Raw genomic sequence first — 11,949 nt, 5'->3', positions numbered from 1 at the left:
TTTCTTCCCCCCCCCCCCACCCTTCCCCTAATGGCAAGTAATCCAATATTTTTTTTTTTTCCCCTCTTCCTGAGGCAATTGGGGTTAAGTGACTTGCCCAGGGTCACACAGTTCTGAAGTGTTAAGTGTCTGAGGCCAAATTTGAACTCGGGTCCTCCTGACTAGGGCTGGTGCTCTATCCACTGCGCCAACTAGCTATCCCTCAATATATATTAAACATGTGTAATTCTTCTACATTTTCACAATTATGATATACTTTTAAATTGTATTATTAACTTTTTTCTTTATTAAGTCTAGACAACTGGTAAAATAAAAACAGGCCTTGAATTGTAGTGTTTGCTGATTTCAGTGGTATAAACTCCCAATATAGCTGACTGCAAGCTACAATGAGGACTTAGGCAGAGATATGAAGTTGTACACTATAATATTCTATCTCTACCATACAGTCACAATGGATAACACCTTAAGATCATAGGTAATAGCAAAATAATTAGGAAATAATTTTTAGTAATTATTACCTGTTTTTAATATAATTCATTTTAAATATAATTTATATAAATATAACTAATATAATTCATTTAATTGTAGGTCCATAAACCTTATTCATTCTTTCATTTATTTATTTATTAATGCTTGTGTTTAGCAATCTGCTTTTAAAATTCCTGAAAATTAAAAAAATCTCCTGCAAGAGGTGTCAGCATAGTGATGCTATGGTAACTTGTGGTTCCGGAATAAGATATGCTATCTCTTAACTCAGTGCATTTTTATTTTGTGAAAGTTTCCCTCCTCATCACTACCTACTGGCTTCTAGTCCTAACTAAAATTCTATCTTCTAGAGGAAGCTTTTTAATTCTGGCACTTTTTCTCTGTTGATTATCTCTCATTTATCCTTTATATATCTTGTTTTTATTTAGTTTCCCTCATTAAATTGTGAGCTCCTCTGGACAGAAGTGTCTTTCGCCCTGCTTTTTCCTTCGCCCTCAATTTAGCACAGTTCCTAGTAGAGAGATTAATTTAAGAAATGCTTATTGACAAAACCCACTTGTGATTTCTCACCTTTGAGATAACACTCCAACTTGTACACCATTCCCTGTACTTTCTCATCAGTCCGATTATACATGAATTTCATGAGGGCAGAGAACATGTCTTTTTATGTCACATTACCTCACAACTCAGTAAATGATGAATGGATAACCTGAATATATTTTTAGCTCAGTCATCTTGTTAAAAAAAAAAAAATTGCCTCCTCTTCCCTACTAGACAAGGAAATGGACACAGCCATTATTTGGCTCCAGGCTCTGCCCCTTTTCCTATTTTTAGCAGCCCCACCGAGATGGAGCACTTTCCTCGGCTCGGAAAGCTTACTTGAGATGGAGCCAGCGCTCAGCTCTGCCTGTAACTCCGCCCCACTTTTTCTTTGTAAAAAGGGCTAACAGTAGCTGCATTATCTACCTCACAGGGATGCTGTACATAGAGGCTCGGTTCACGTAGTTAACACTTCCTCCCTTCAAGGCCTGCATGTGCCCTCCTCCCAAGTAGCGAGCTTCAGGAAGCCGGCTCACTTCCTCCAACATCCCTTTGGCCATTAAGGTACCTTAGGGTGAGAAGCCAAGTTAAATAGGCCAGAAAAGGGAAGGAGGAGTCCCGGCCAACGCCCCTCCCTCCACCGCGGCCAGCAGCACCCGCTCCCGGAGTGTGTACGTACGCACGCACGGACGCATACAACGAGCCTCTCTCCTAGTTAGGGCCCGCCCGCCTGGCTTCGACCCGCCCACCGTCTCTAACCCCCTTCACACACACTAGAATAAGCAGACCAGCTGACCCTCGGCAGGTTCTCCGGGACTCAGTCTCTCCCGTTCGTACAAGCAGAGGGGGTTGGGCTAAACCAGCCTCGAAGGTCGCTCCCAGTCCTGGCGCTCTAGGTTCCCATGAAGTGAATCCCCAAGAGGCCAAAAGCATTCTCAGCTTGGCGCGTCGGGAAAGCCCCTTTAGCCTCCCGGTTGCCTCCAGACCCCAGCAGTTGTCTAGCAATCCTGCCCCTCACTTCCAGTTTCCAATCTCATCTCACCTCTTAGTCAAGACACCAGCCTATCTAGCATTAGGGTCGCGACACTCCCCCCTCCCTAGAAGCCGCTCTCAACCGCCTCCGAGTGCAGACCGGAAGAGAAAACCAGGCACCGGGCGGGCGGCGGGCGGCAGGGGTGGGTCTACAGGTCTACGCAGACTCCCTAGACACCGGAGCGCGGGAGGCGAGGAAAAAAAATTCACCGCGTCCCGGTCACCATGAAAACAGGCCACACCCCGGCGTCCTGGGCTCGTGGGCCACCAGAGCGCAGGCGTACGCGCCTCTAGGCGCACGCGCAGTTCCTGCCCCAGGAACCCGGCAGCCACGGTGTGGGGCGCGCAGGCTACGCCGCCCGCTGCCGCTGTCACTATGGCCCATTACAAAGTGAGGGGACTCGCCGGGGACGGGACCGGGACGTGGGGCGAGAAGGGGCGGGACGTCCGGGAGTCGGGGGTCTCGGCCTCGTGTAGGGCGTGTGTCGGGGCTTGAGGGAGCCGCAGATGGAGCCGGGGGACTGGCTGGGGCGCCCTCGGCTCCTCCTCCCCGGCCTCTGACCCTGACCCTGACCTGCAGTGTCTCCTCCTCAGGCCGCCGACTCGAAGCGGGAGCAGTTCCGGAGGTACCTAGAGAAGTCGGGAGTGCTGGACACGCTCACCAAAGGTGAGCCGAGCCGGCGCGGAGAGCTGCGCCCCCGTCCCGGCCCGCCCGGGGCCCTGAGCCGCCTTCTCCTCTTGGGGCCTTGGAATCCCCTTTTGTAGAACGGGGGGTGGCGGTGTACCCATAGACTTAAAGCCCTTGTAGCGCTCACGCCGGCATCGCTCACCTCCCAGAGCACCGGCAGCTCAGCACCCCCCGACGTGCTTCCGCTGGGGATGCCCGGGAGAGGGAGGAGTGGGAGGAGGGGGACCGGACCAGGCTCGTCTGCATCGGTACCAGCGCCAGGACTGCTGCTGCTGGGCCCTGCCGCAAGCGGAAGAGGAGACAAACGGGTTGTTGGACCGTGAGACTCAACGCTCGTTCCCGGTTACCCAATGCTCCCCTTTATTGGTCTCAGCTTCCCCTTTGCTGGCTCGGGAGGGAGTGGCGGCTGCTCTCGGGTTTAGGCTTGAGGGAGGAAGATTAACTTTCTGCGGTTGTTGGCTGATCTGGGAGGAGGTGTGACACCCCCTCCCCCCTTCCTCGCCACGAGTTTGTATTAATCCCTCCTGGCCTTAATCTGGAAAACCTGAGGATCGTACAGGTGGTTAATTTAAGGCTAGTTTTTTTTTTTTTTTTTTTTTTTTAATGCTGTTGAATGTCGCTTAAATCATTGGCAATTTAATTTTTTTAAGGTTACACAGTTATAAAAAGTTTAAATACAAAGTAGTAATGGGGCCGGAAAAGCTTCATTTAAAAGTAAAATTATGGAAGATGGGCTGTTAGCTGCCCACTGTAGGCTGCTCTTTCTAATGTGCTGGAGTACATCTTTGTCCTTTTTTGGAGCTTATATGAAGAGGCCACCAATTTTCTTTCTTGCAAAATTCTGTTTTAAGGAGTTTGGGGTAGGATGGGAATGGGGTGATGAATTATAAAATTGTTATTTTGTTTCCAGTTCATTAAAATGAAAACCTATTGCTACAGTGTACCCTCCCTTTATCCTTATCCCTGTATTGAGGGGAAGCAATTTGTATAGATAAGGGTAGCAAGGTGGAGAGGGCAAGATTGGAAGGCTGGTCCAGGCATTTAGTCACTTCAGTATCTTGGATTTTCCATGGGGGGAGAAACAAGAGGAACAAAGTTAAGAGTAGAGAAAATACATGCATCAGTAAGATTTACCAAATTTTAGGATTTTAGGACTGGATTTTAGATTTGGGTGGTTTGAAGAGTGCAGCAATCTAGTTGCCAGTATGACTACCTTTAGTCCATACGCTACACACAACTCTTGCTGGTCCCTATTATCTCTCTTTTCTATTTCATAGATTCCCTACATTTTTTTCCATTAGTTATCTGTACGGAAAAGGGGGGGCGGATTTGGAGGAGGGGAAAAACAGGACTGGGAGAAAGTCTGTTGTCATCTATATTTTGGGAGGGCTGTTGTCTGAAGAAAACTAGCTTTCTCCGCTGGGGGGCAGAATTAGGAACAATAGGTGGAAGCTGCTAAGTTTTGAAAACCATTCTAGACAATTATTACCAAAAGTACAAAGTATTGTCTTGGGAGGTAGTGGGTTTTCCCCTCTGTGTAAATCTTCCAGGAAAGGCTGGGTGACTCCTTGTTTGATATGTTGAATTGATTCTGATTCATTTATAGGTTAGACAAGCCCATAAAGTTTGTGATCCCAGTGTAGATTCTGTGAGATCTTCATTCTGTAATTCTCCAAACTTCTTCCAAATAGAACACCTTTTCTAAATGACTGAAACCTGTTCCCATACACATCTGTATGTTGCCAAAATTATTCAACTTGGGTACTTTTCATAATCTCTTATACCCTATTACTAATTCACTTCCATAAGTGTTTATATCAAGTATCCCCACTTGTAAAGTGCTGGGGGATACAAAGACAGAAAAGAGAACAGCCTTGCCCTTAAAGAGTTTACATTGTCCAAGTTTATGATTCCCTTCTTGTCTTGTCAGAGTGACAAACTTTCTTTTGAAGGATAGATTCGTGGCTCTAACACTCACCAGCTGTGTGATCTTGGGCTAGTTCAATTTGCTGAAATGGTAACTTGGTACTTTTTTTCTTGACGGGTCAAGAGGCGTGCCAATTCCTATCTTGTACACCTTTCAGAATTAACAGGTAGCATTCCAGTTTAAGAAGTCCAGTCTCTCTTCCTGCCTCATCGATAGGCATCTTATCAGTGGAATCATATCTGAAGATCTGAACACCAGAGTGAGCACTGACAGACAGAAAGCACGCTTTATTAACTTTTTTTAAAAGCACTTTCCCTTTTCCTTGAGATCACTGCATCACATTTTGAAAAACATGTCAAATTTTATTATGTTGGCTATTATATAGGAATTCAGATAGTTATATAAAAATAATATACCAAAAAGAATTGTGAATAATGCATTTATGTGGAATTTCATATTCAATTTGTTGTATCCACTCTAGCATGGTAGTGGGCTATGGACTTAGCATTTTGAGAAAGATTATGGGGAAAAATTTTATTCTGTGCAACAAGGATTTACTGCTTGTTGAGCTGTCCCTAGTTGAGCATGTTGATTAGTTATTTGTTTTAAGTTTTTAATTAAAAATTCCTTAATATTTCTTGTATTGAAATTTTACTTAGACTCTTCCTTAGTTCTTTCAAATATAAGGCTTCTTCACATAATTCTTGGAAGTTTTTTAAAACTAAAAACCTCAGCCAGAAAGTTTTCCTGTGAATTTAACTGCTACTTTTTTTGCCTTTTGATCCACAGTATTGGTTGCCTTGTATGAAGAACCAGAGAAACCCAATAGTGCATTGGAGTATCCTTTGTCTCACATGACATTCTTGGGCTTTTTTTCTATATAGAAAACCTTGTAAAATATTGAGGGGAAGGACTTTATAATTTGTGCGTTCCAGTTTTTGAGTTGAATATCTAGTTGATCTGTGTGGAAATGACAGCAAGGGCACCTTGTTAAAAAAAAATAATAATAAAATAAAATAAAAAGCACTGAGCCCAGCAGGTGTCAGAAGTGGGTTTGAAGCCACTAACTGCTACTTAGTACCTCAGAGTCTAAAATCTTCAGCAATATTGGACAGAATTTGTCTCTCTTAAGGTTCCTTCCAGAACCTACTCCTTGCCAGACACCCAAATAGATACAGTTAATACCTATATTTTGTAGCTGAGGTAAATAAGGATCACACAGCTAGGCAAGAGGTCGCCTTTGAACTTGGCCCTTTCTGACTTTAGGCTTGGTGCTCCGTGCACCATGGCGCCATCTAGCTGCTAATAAAGATTACATTGTAATCTGATTTCCTTTTGGAGAAAGGGTTAGTTGTTTCATAAGAATGCCAGTAATGTTTATGTATCTTTTATAATAGCTCACTTTTATAGAGCTTGAAGGACTTACAAAGTATTTCCCCCCATAACAGCCTTGTGAGGGAGAATGGTGGGTATTAAATATAATTGTTCCCAGTTTATAGATGAAGAAACTGAAGCCAAAGACCAGAAATTGTTTGTCACCCTGTCAATGACTGGGCTTTGTACCAATTTCAAATTCATGAATCCAGGCTAATTTACAATACACAGTAAAATCATACTAGTCATTACTATTAGTGCTTCATAATAGCTTTCCTCAACATGTTAAAATGAGAATATTCTTAACTCACTGTTAGTTTTCTAAAGCATCACTTAGGAGCTGCGACTCCAGAAAATCCAGAAATAGAATTGCTTCGCCTGGAACTGGCAGAGATGAAAGAGAAATATGAAGCTATACTAGAAGAAAACAAAAAACTGAAAGCAAAGGTAAATACTGAATTTTAGAGCAACCTTCCCCCATCCCCTATGATTTTCACTATTCCTTGTTGTCATCTAGTAAAACCTCACAACTTTGGACAGTACTGAAGAGAGGCTATCTTAAGTCAGGAAAAAAAAGTCTGAATTATAGAATGTTAGAAAAAAGTTTTACTTTTCAGTCTATGAGTAATTTGAGGTTAGTAAAGTATTGTTAAAATACTTGTACAAAAGCAGATGCTTAATGTTGAAGTGGAAAAGTTTTTGGGGACCTACTTGAGAATTTTTGAATGACTAATTGTATTCTTTCTAGGTAAATGTATTTCTAAAGTTATTTTAATGATTTCTCCTTTGTTGAGAAAAGTCTTATTTTCTCAGCATAGTGATAAACCTCAGTTTGGCTCTTAATTTTCATAGGCTCAAATTAGTGTTGTCCAAATCAATGAAGTTTTACTCTGTCTTGAATCTGTAATATTTTTTATAGTTGTAATACTCATATGTAATTTATAATGTTAAATATTTATCTCTTATTATACATTTTGTCAGCTGTTTATTTTATCTTCCCAATTCGTACTCAAATTCCACAGCTAATTGACAGGACCCAGGTCTTCTGAGTCCTGGCCTAGTATTCTTTCCTTCATCCTAAAAAATATTTTAGGTACCACTTGGGATTCTACAATGTACTGATGCCAATTTGCTCTTTTAGTTTTTTACAAGTCAAAATGTTGGTAAATTTTGGTGGGTTTGTTTATCAGAACATCCTACACATTTTTCCCCCTCCCTTTTTTTTTTTTTTTAAAGGAAATTTCTCCTGATAAATCACTTAGAACAACAAATTTGGTGGGGAGAAGAAAAAACTTGCCTCAATGCATGTCACCAAAGTGTCTGATGGAGTCAAAATAATCTGTAGTCAAAATCTGAAAGTTTTATCCTCAAAGAGTAATGCACTTGAAATAATGCTACCAAAAGAGAGGGGCATGTTTTTTAGTTTGTTAAATGAAAATATTTGAGAATGTCAACACTAAATTTTTGCCTCTAGTGGGTTTAATTCTATTAATCTTAGAGCTTGGGAGTGACTTTTAAATGGAGGCTTGTTTGATGCAAGAACTGAAGCTAATGTAAATGTGCTGCTTCCTAATTAGACTGAATATAATCAAGTTATTGCTGCTCATTTTGTTGCCTTTGAGTTGCTTTTTACCTAGTTTAGAATCAAACTCACCAAAGCTCCTCTGTCTTTGCCCCATAGCTTGCTCAGTATGAACCACTTCAGGAGGAGAAGCGTGCTGAATAGGATTCTTCTCAGTTGAACAGGCACTGAAAACTGGCTTTGTACGATTTGCATAGTTTGTATAGTATATAATCAGTCTTTTATGGACAGATACTATAGAACTCTTCTAATATGTTAAATTCACTTATCACATTTAATTGTTATGAAAACACTTAGAATCACTAATAAATAAACTTAATATAATTTTCTTTGGCTCATAAAGCAGGAAAATCAAAAGTAAATCCTGAGGAATTCTAAATACAGCCATCTAAATTGTTTTCATTACCTTACCTTACATTACCTTAAAATGTAATTTAATCTGTCGATTAAAAATGACTGTACTGTTGTTATATTTTAACCAAGCAAAAACGAGCATGGAGCTGCCTTGAGTTTATTGCAGGATGGAAGCCCGGATAGGACATGCTTTGTAAAACTGACAACGTTGTAGTTGTGACTCCCCTCTGAGCTTGGCCTGTAGCTGAGGAGATGCTCGGGAGGCAGCCACAGCCCTGCACGAGTTTCCCAGGAGTCCCTATTGGCCTTTTGTCAAGATGCTGTGCCGTGGATGCTATCTCAGCTTTCATTAGCTCACCAGCCCTCACTCCTCCATTTTGCTGTTGTGATTGTGCTCTGGGTGCTGGCTTGTGCGATGCTTTGTAGTGGGCTTCCCTGTGTTCTTCCTGCACCTTGGCCTTTGCTTATTTGTTTTGCAGCTCGCTATACAGTGGCACTTCCTGAGCCAAAGTTCATAGAACTTTAAACAGAGCCAGACCTGCTGCTACTAATGCACTGTGTAGCCTTGAGTAAGTGACTTCCTCTCATCAGGCCTCAGTTTCCCCTTCTGTAAACTGAGGGGCTTGCTCTCTGTGGTCTCCAAGGTCCCTTCTAGTTCTGATGTTCTGTAATTCTTGTGCCCATTTCTTTCCCGTGAAACTTGCTTATTTATGTTCAGCACTAATCAAAGGTAGTCTTGAAAAGAAACAGTTCTAGAACTTTGGTATCTGTAGTTCATGGTCATTTGTAGAGTGTGTTTCACCTCCAAATTATTTACCTCTTTAGTCTTTCATCCTTATTACCCCTATGAAGTAGGTAAGACAGGATTGAGGTAGGGATGGAACTTCTTGCCTTTTCCCTAGGCCTCTCTTAGGTTACCATATGTTGTTTATTGATCCTTGCTCTGAGCCCACAGAGTAGTTGTGTGAACTCAGTTTGGGGTTATTTCACTTCTTGAGGCCTCAATGTCTGTACAAAGAAGGGGATTGACTAGATGACCTGAACTATATTCTGGTCCTAAATACCATTGTTTATATTTACTTTCCAAATTGTGCCCTTGTAGATGGGACATTATCTTCTAATAACCATTGGGAATATGAAAGTGTTTCCTCTATTAAGACTGGTTTGGTTAATAACAACACATTACAACCTCTGTTGAAAGCTATTCTAACTTGATGGTACTAAACCTAGTTAATCCAATGTGCCTTGCTGGTCCCACTCTTTATATCTGTGGAAGTGGTTTAAATGCAATACTGTTAATTCAACTTTTTTAGGCACCACTAAGGATAAGGTGCTGTAGAAGATACAAAAATAAAATCAGACTAGTAGGAGCGATAAGCTACCATTAACTGCACTAGCAGATCCCATATAAAGTGTCACAAGAGAAGGAAATGAGGTCTTAAATTCACTTGAAGGAGACATCACTTTCACCATTGGTGGGAAAGTGAGATGAGGTTGGGGCAAACAAATCACTTGCATTTACCTAGTTCACAAAACTCCTCCATGGATGGATTTGGACAGGCTACTGCCAGGAACTAACCATTAACTTTTTGAATGGTTTTATTAGAATGGTAGATGTAGGGCATACATCTTGAAAAAAATTTCATGAATATATATCTCAAGGATCCATGAATTTCCTCTGTATGGATGCCTCCTCCACCAAAACAAATTTCTGCTCTAATGGTAGTTAAGTAGCCTTTGAGAGTTGCTGTGGCTGAAAAATTGAATATTCTGTGGCCTTGATCTTGAAATTTAGTTAGATTGGTTTTCAGATGAGATCACAGTCTGTCACTGAGTTCCTTCTTCAAGAACCCAGGATTACCATCAGCATTTACTCTACCTTTGTTATATGATGTGGTAAAACGTGGGTTGGACGGGTGATCATGTGGCTAATTAAAGGTGGTTGAACTTTAACAAAGTGTGCATTTAATGGCTCTATCAATTTGGAGGGGAGGTCTTCAGTAGCATGCCATTGGGCTCTGTTCTGTTGGTGTCTTTCATTCGGGACTGGATGAAGATCGGAAGGTATGCTAATTAAATGTGAAAGGTTATCTATTGCAAATGACATACCACCTCAAGGGGATTGGACTGTGTGGGACTCAAGTCTCTAAGCTGAAATTTAACAAGATAAAACACACACTTCTACTGTAAGGTAGACGTCTAATTTGGGGAGAATATGTATATAAAAGAGCTGTTGCTTAAGATGAGTCTTAAAACAGCTGTATTAGAATTAGTGTGCATATCCCCAGAAATGAGGCCTAGTTTATTTTGTTCTTAGAACACATCTAAAATACTAGGTTCATTTCTGAGATCCTACATTTTAAGAGGAACACAATTTTCACACTTAAAAGGAACACACATCCTAAAGGAGGATAATCAGAGGGGTGGAAATCATGCCACATGACAAACTGGAAATGTTTTACTTGAAGATTTGAGGTAAGGGGATTCTTGATAATTCAATTTTTGGAAAATTAATTTTTATTGACTTATTATGTCTTCTAATATTTACAGTAGGGTGTAGGGCCAAGTGAGAAGTTGAATTTTACTCAATAAAGAAAAAAAATTTAACTGGGGGAAGGGAGGAGGAGGAGGAAACTGATCACAGATCTAATTTTCCCCCTCCCTTATTTGACTGATGAGGGATCTTAGGCTCACAGATTAAGTACTTTGCTTTACAGATACCCATTTAGCCCAGAGATTCAGACACAAAACTCCTGATTCAAATCTAGTGTACATTTCTGTCCAAAAAATGGAAAGCCTGCCTTAGGTGGTGCTTTAAGAACTCCCCCTGCTCATTTGGAGGTATTAAAAGTACAGGTGTTAATTGTTATTGAAAGTGTGAAGATGGATTAGCTGAATTCTAGAGTTCCACCACTCAGCAGTTAGAAGCAGCCTGTTCAACAACCCAAATGAATATTTCATTTGTTATAGACTTCCACAGTTAATGTCTCTTGCCTGGGTGATCAATGTAACCAGGAGAATACTGCTTAGCCAGATAGAGATCTGATCATTTCCTTAAGTTTGTTTCTAATTGTGTGCTAGGTAGAAGAGACAGCAAAAAACAAAAAACTAAATTAGGAATTTTTCTGAAATAGCCTCAAACTGAGTACAGTCAAAATATTTTTTTTAAAAATTTTTCTACCGTTTCTTATTTATTTGGGGGGGGGGGCTGTAAGTAGACTGCCCAAAGACTATGGAAGAGAAATTCTAGTAAAAAGCAATAGCCAACCCAGAATTATCCTTTATTTCCTAGGCTTAAATTCTTAAATCTATCTCATTTGGATTGGATTGACTGATTAAAGGTTAGCACCCACACAACTACGCTAGTAACAACTACCCGATTACACGGAACTTGTAGGTTTTATGCAGAACTTTCCACACCATGTTCTGGGAGTTCGGCAGGGATGACTGGAGACCCGCAGCTACAGAGCTAAGTCTTGACTCCCAGGCTACCGTTTCTCCCCCTCTGCCTATCTACAGATTGCGCACATCCTCCAAGGCCCCATCGGAGCTGTGATCTCAAGGCGGGTAGGTACCTTCTCGAAGGGATGCAGACGCGGCCCCATCCCGCCCACCCATCCCGCGCTATTCTTGTCGGTCCTCCCGTCAATCTGCCGCTAGGTGCGGAGGAGGGTGGACGCCCTATGCTCCGGTGATGGGGGGAAAGAAGGGTGCTGCTGGATTTGGGGGTCGGGGAGGCTTCTGCAGGAAATGGCCGCAAAGCTGCTGAGGGTAGCCCTGGCATCTCCAAAGCTATGCCAATGGAGCCCAAACTCTTGACAGGTCTTACCAGGCAGGGAGGGCTTTTGAGCACAGACCTGGCTGGAGGCCGGCCGCACCAAGGGCTCGGCCAAGCGTCCGCGAAGGTGGAGAAAGGGAATCGGTCGTAGGTCTTCAAGTCCCGAGTCCAGGGCGGCCGCAGTTAAT

The 11,949-nt window shown here is 42.0% G+C and overlaps 1 protein-coding gene across 1 annotated transcript; it reads left to right on the top strand.

The window, feature by feature from the left end:
* The first annotated feature begins 1,791 nt into the window (after positions 1 to 1,791).
* On the top strand, positions 1,792 to 9,940 carry MYCBP (MYC binding protein). Its single transcript, XM_074305214.1, has 5 exons — positions 1,792 to 2,449; positions 2,653 to 2,725; positions 5,463 to 5,511; positions 6,365 to 6,494; positions 7,729 to 9,940. Exons 1-5 carry the CDS (start codon positions 2,435 to 2,437, stop codon positions 7,771 to 7,773), a joined length of 312 nt encoding a protein of 103 aa, XP_074161315.1. The 5' UTR covers positions 1,792 to 2,434; the 3' UTR covers positions 7,774 to 9,940.
* Positions 9,941 to 11,949: the final 2,009 nt, after the last annotated feature.

This window comes from Sminthopsis crassicaudata, chromosome 3, assembly GCF_048593235.1.
Source record: "Sminthopsis crassicaudata isolate SCR6 chromosome 3, ASM4859323v1, whole genome shotgun sequence".
Classification (NCBI taxonomy): domain Eukaryota; kingdom Metazoa; phylum Chordata; class Mammalia; order Dasyuromorphia; family Dasyuridae; genus Sminthopsis; species Sminthopsis crassicaudata.
The sequence above is the reverse complement of the archived record's forward strand: the minus strand, read 5'-3'. Positions and strand labels throughout refer to the sequence as shown.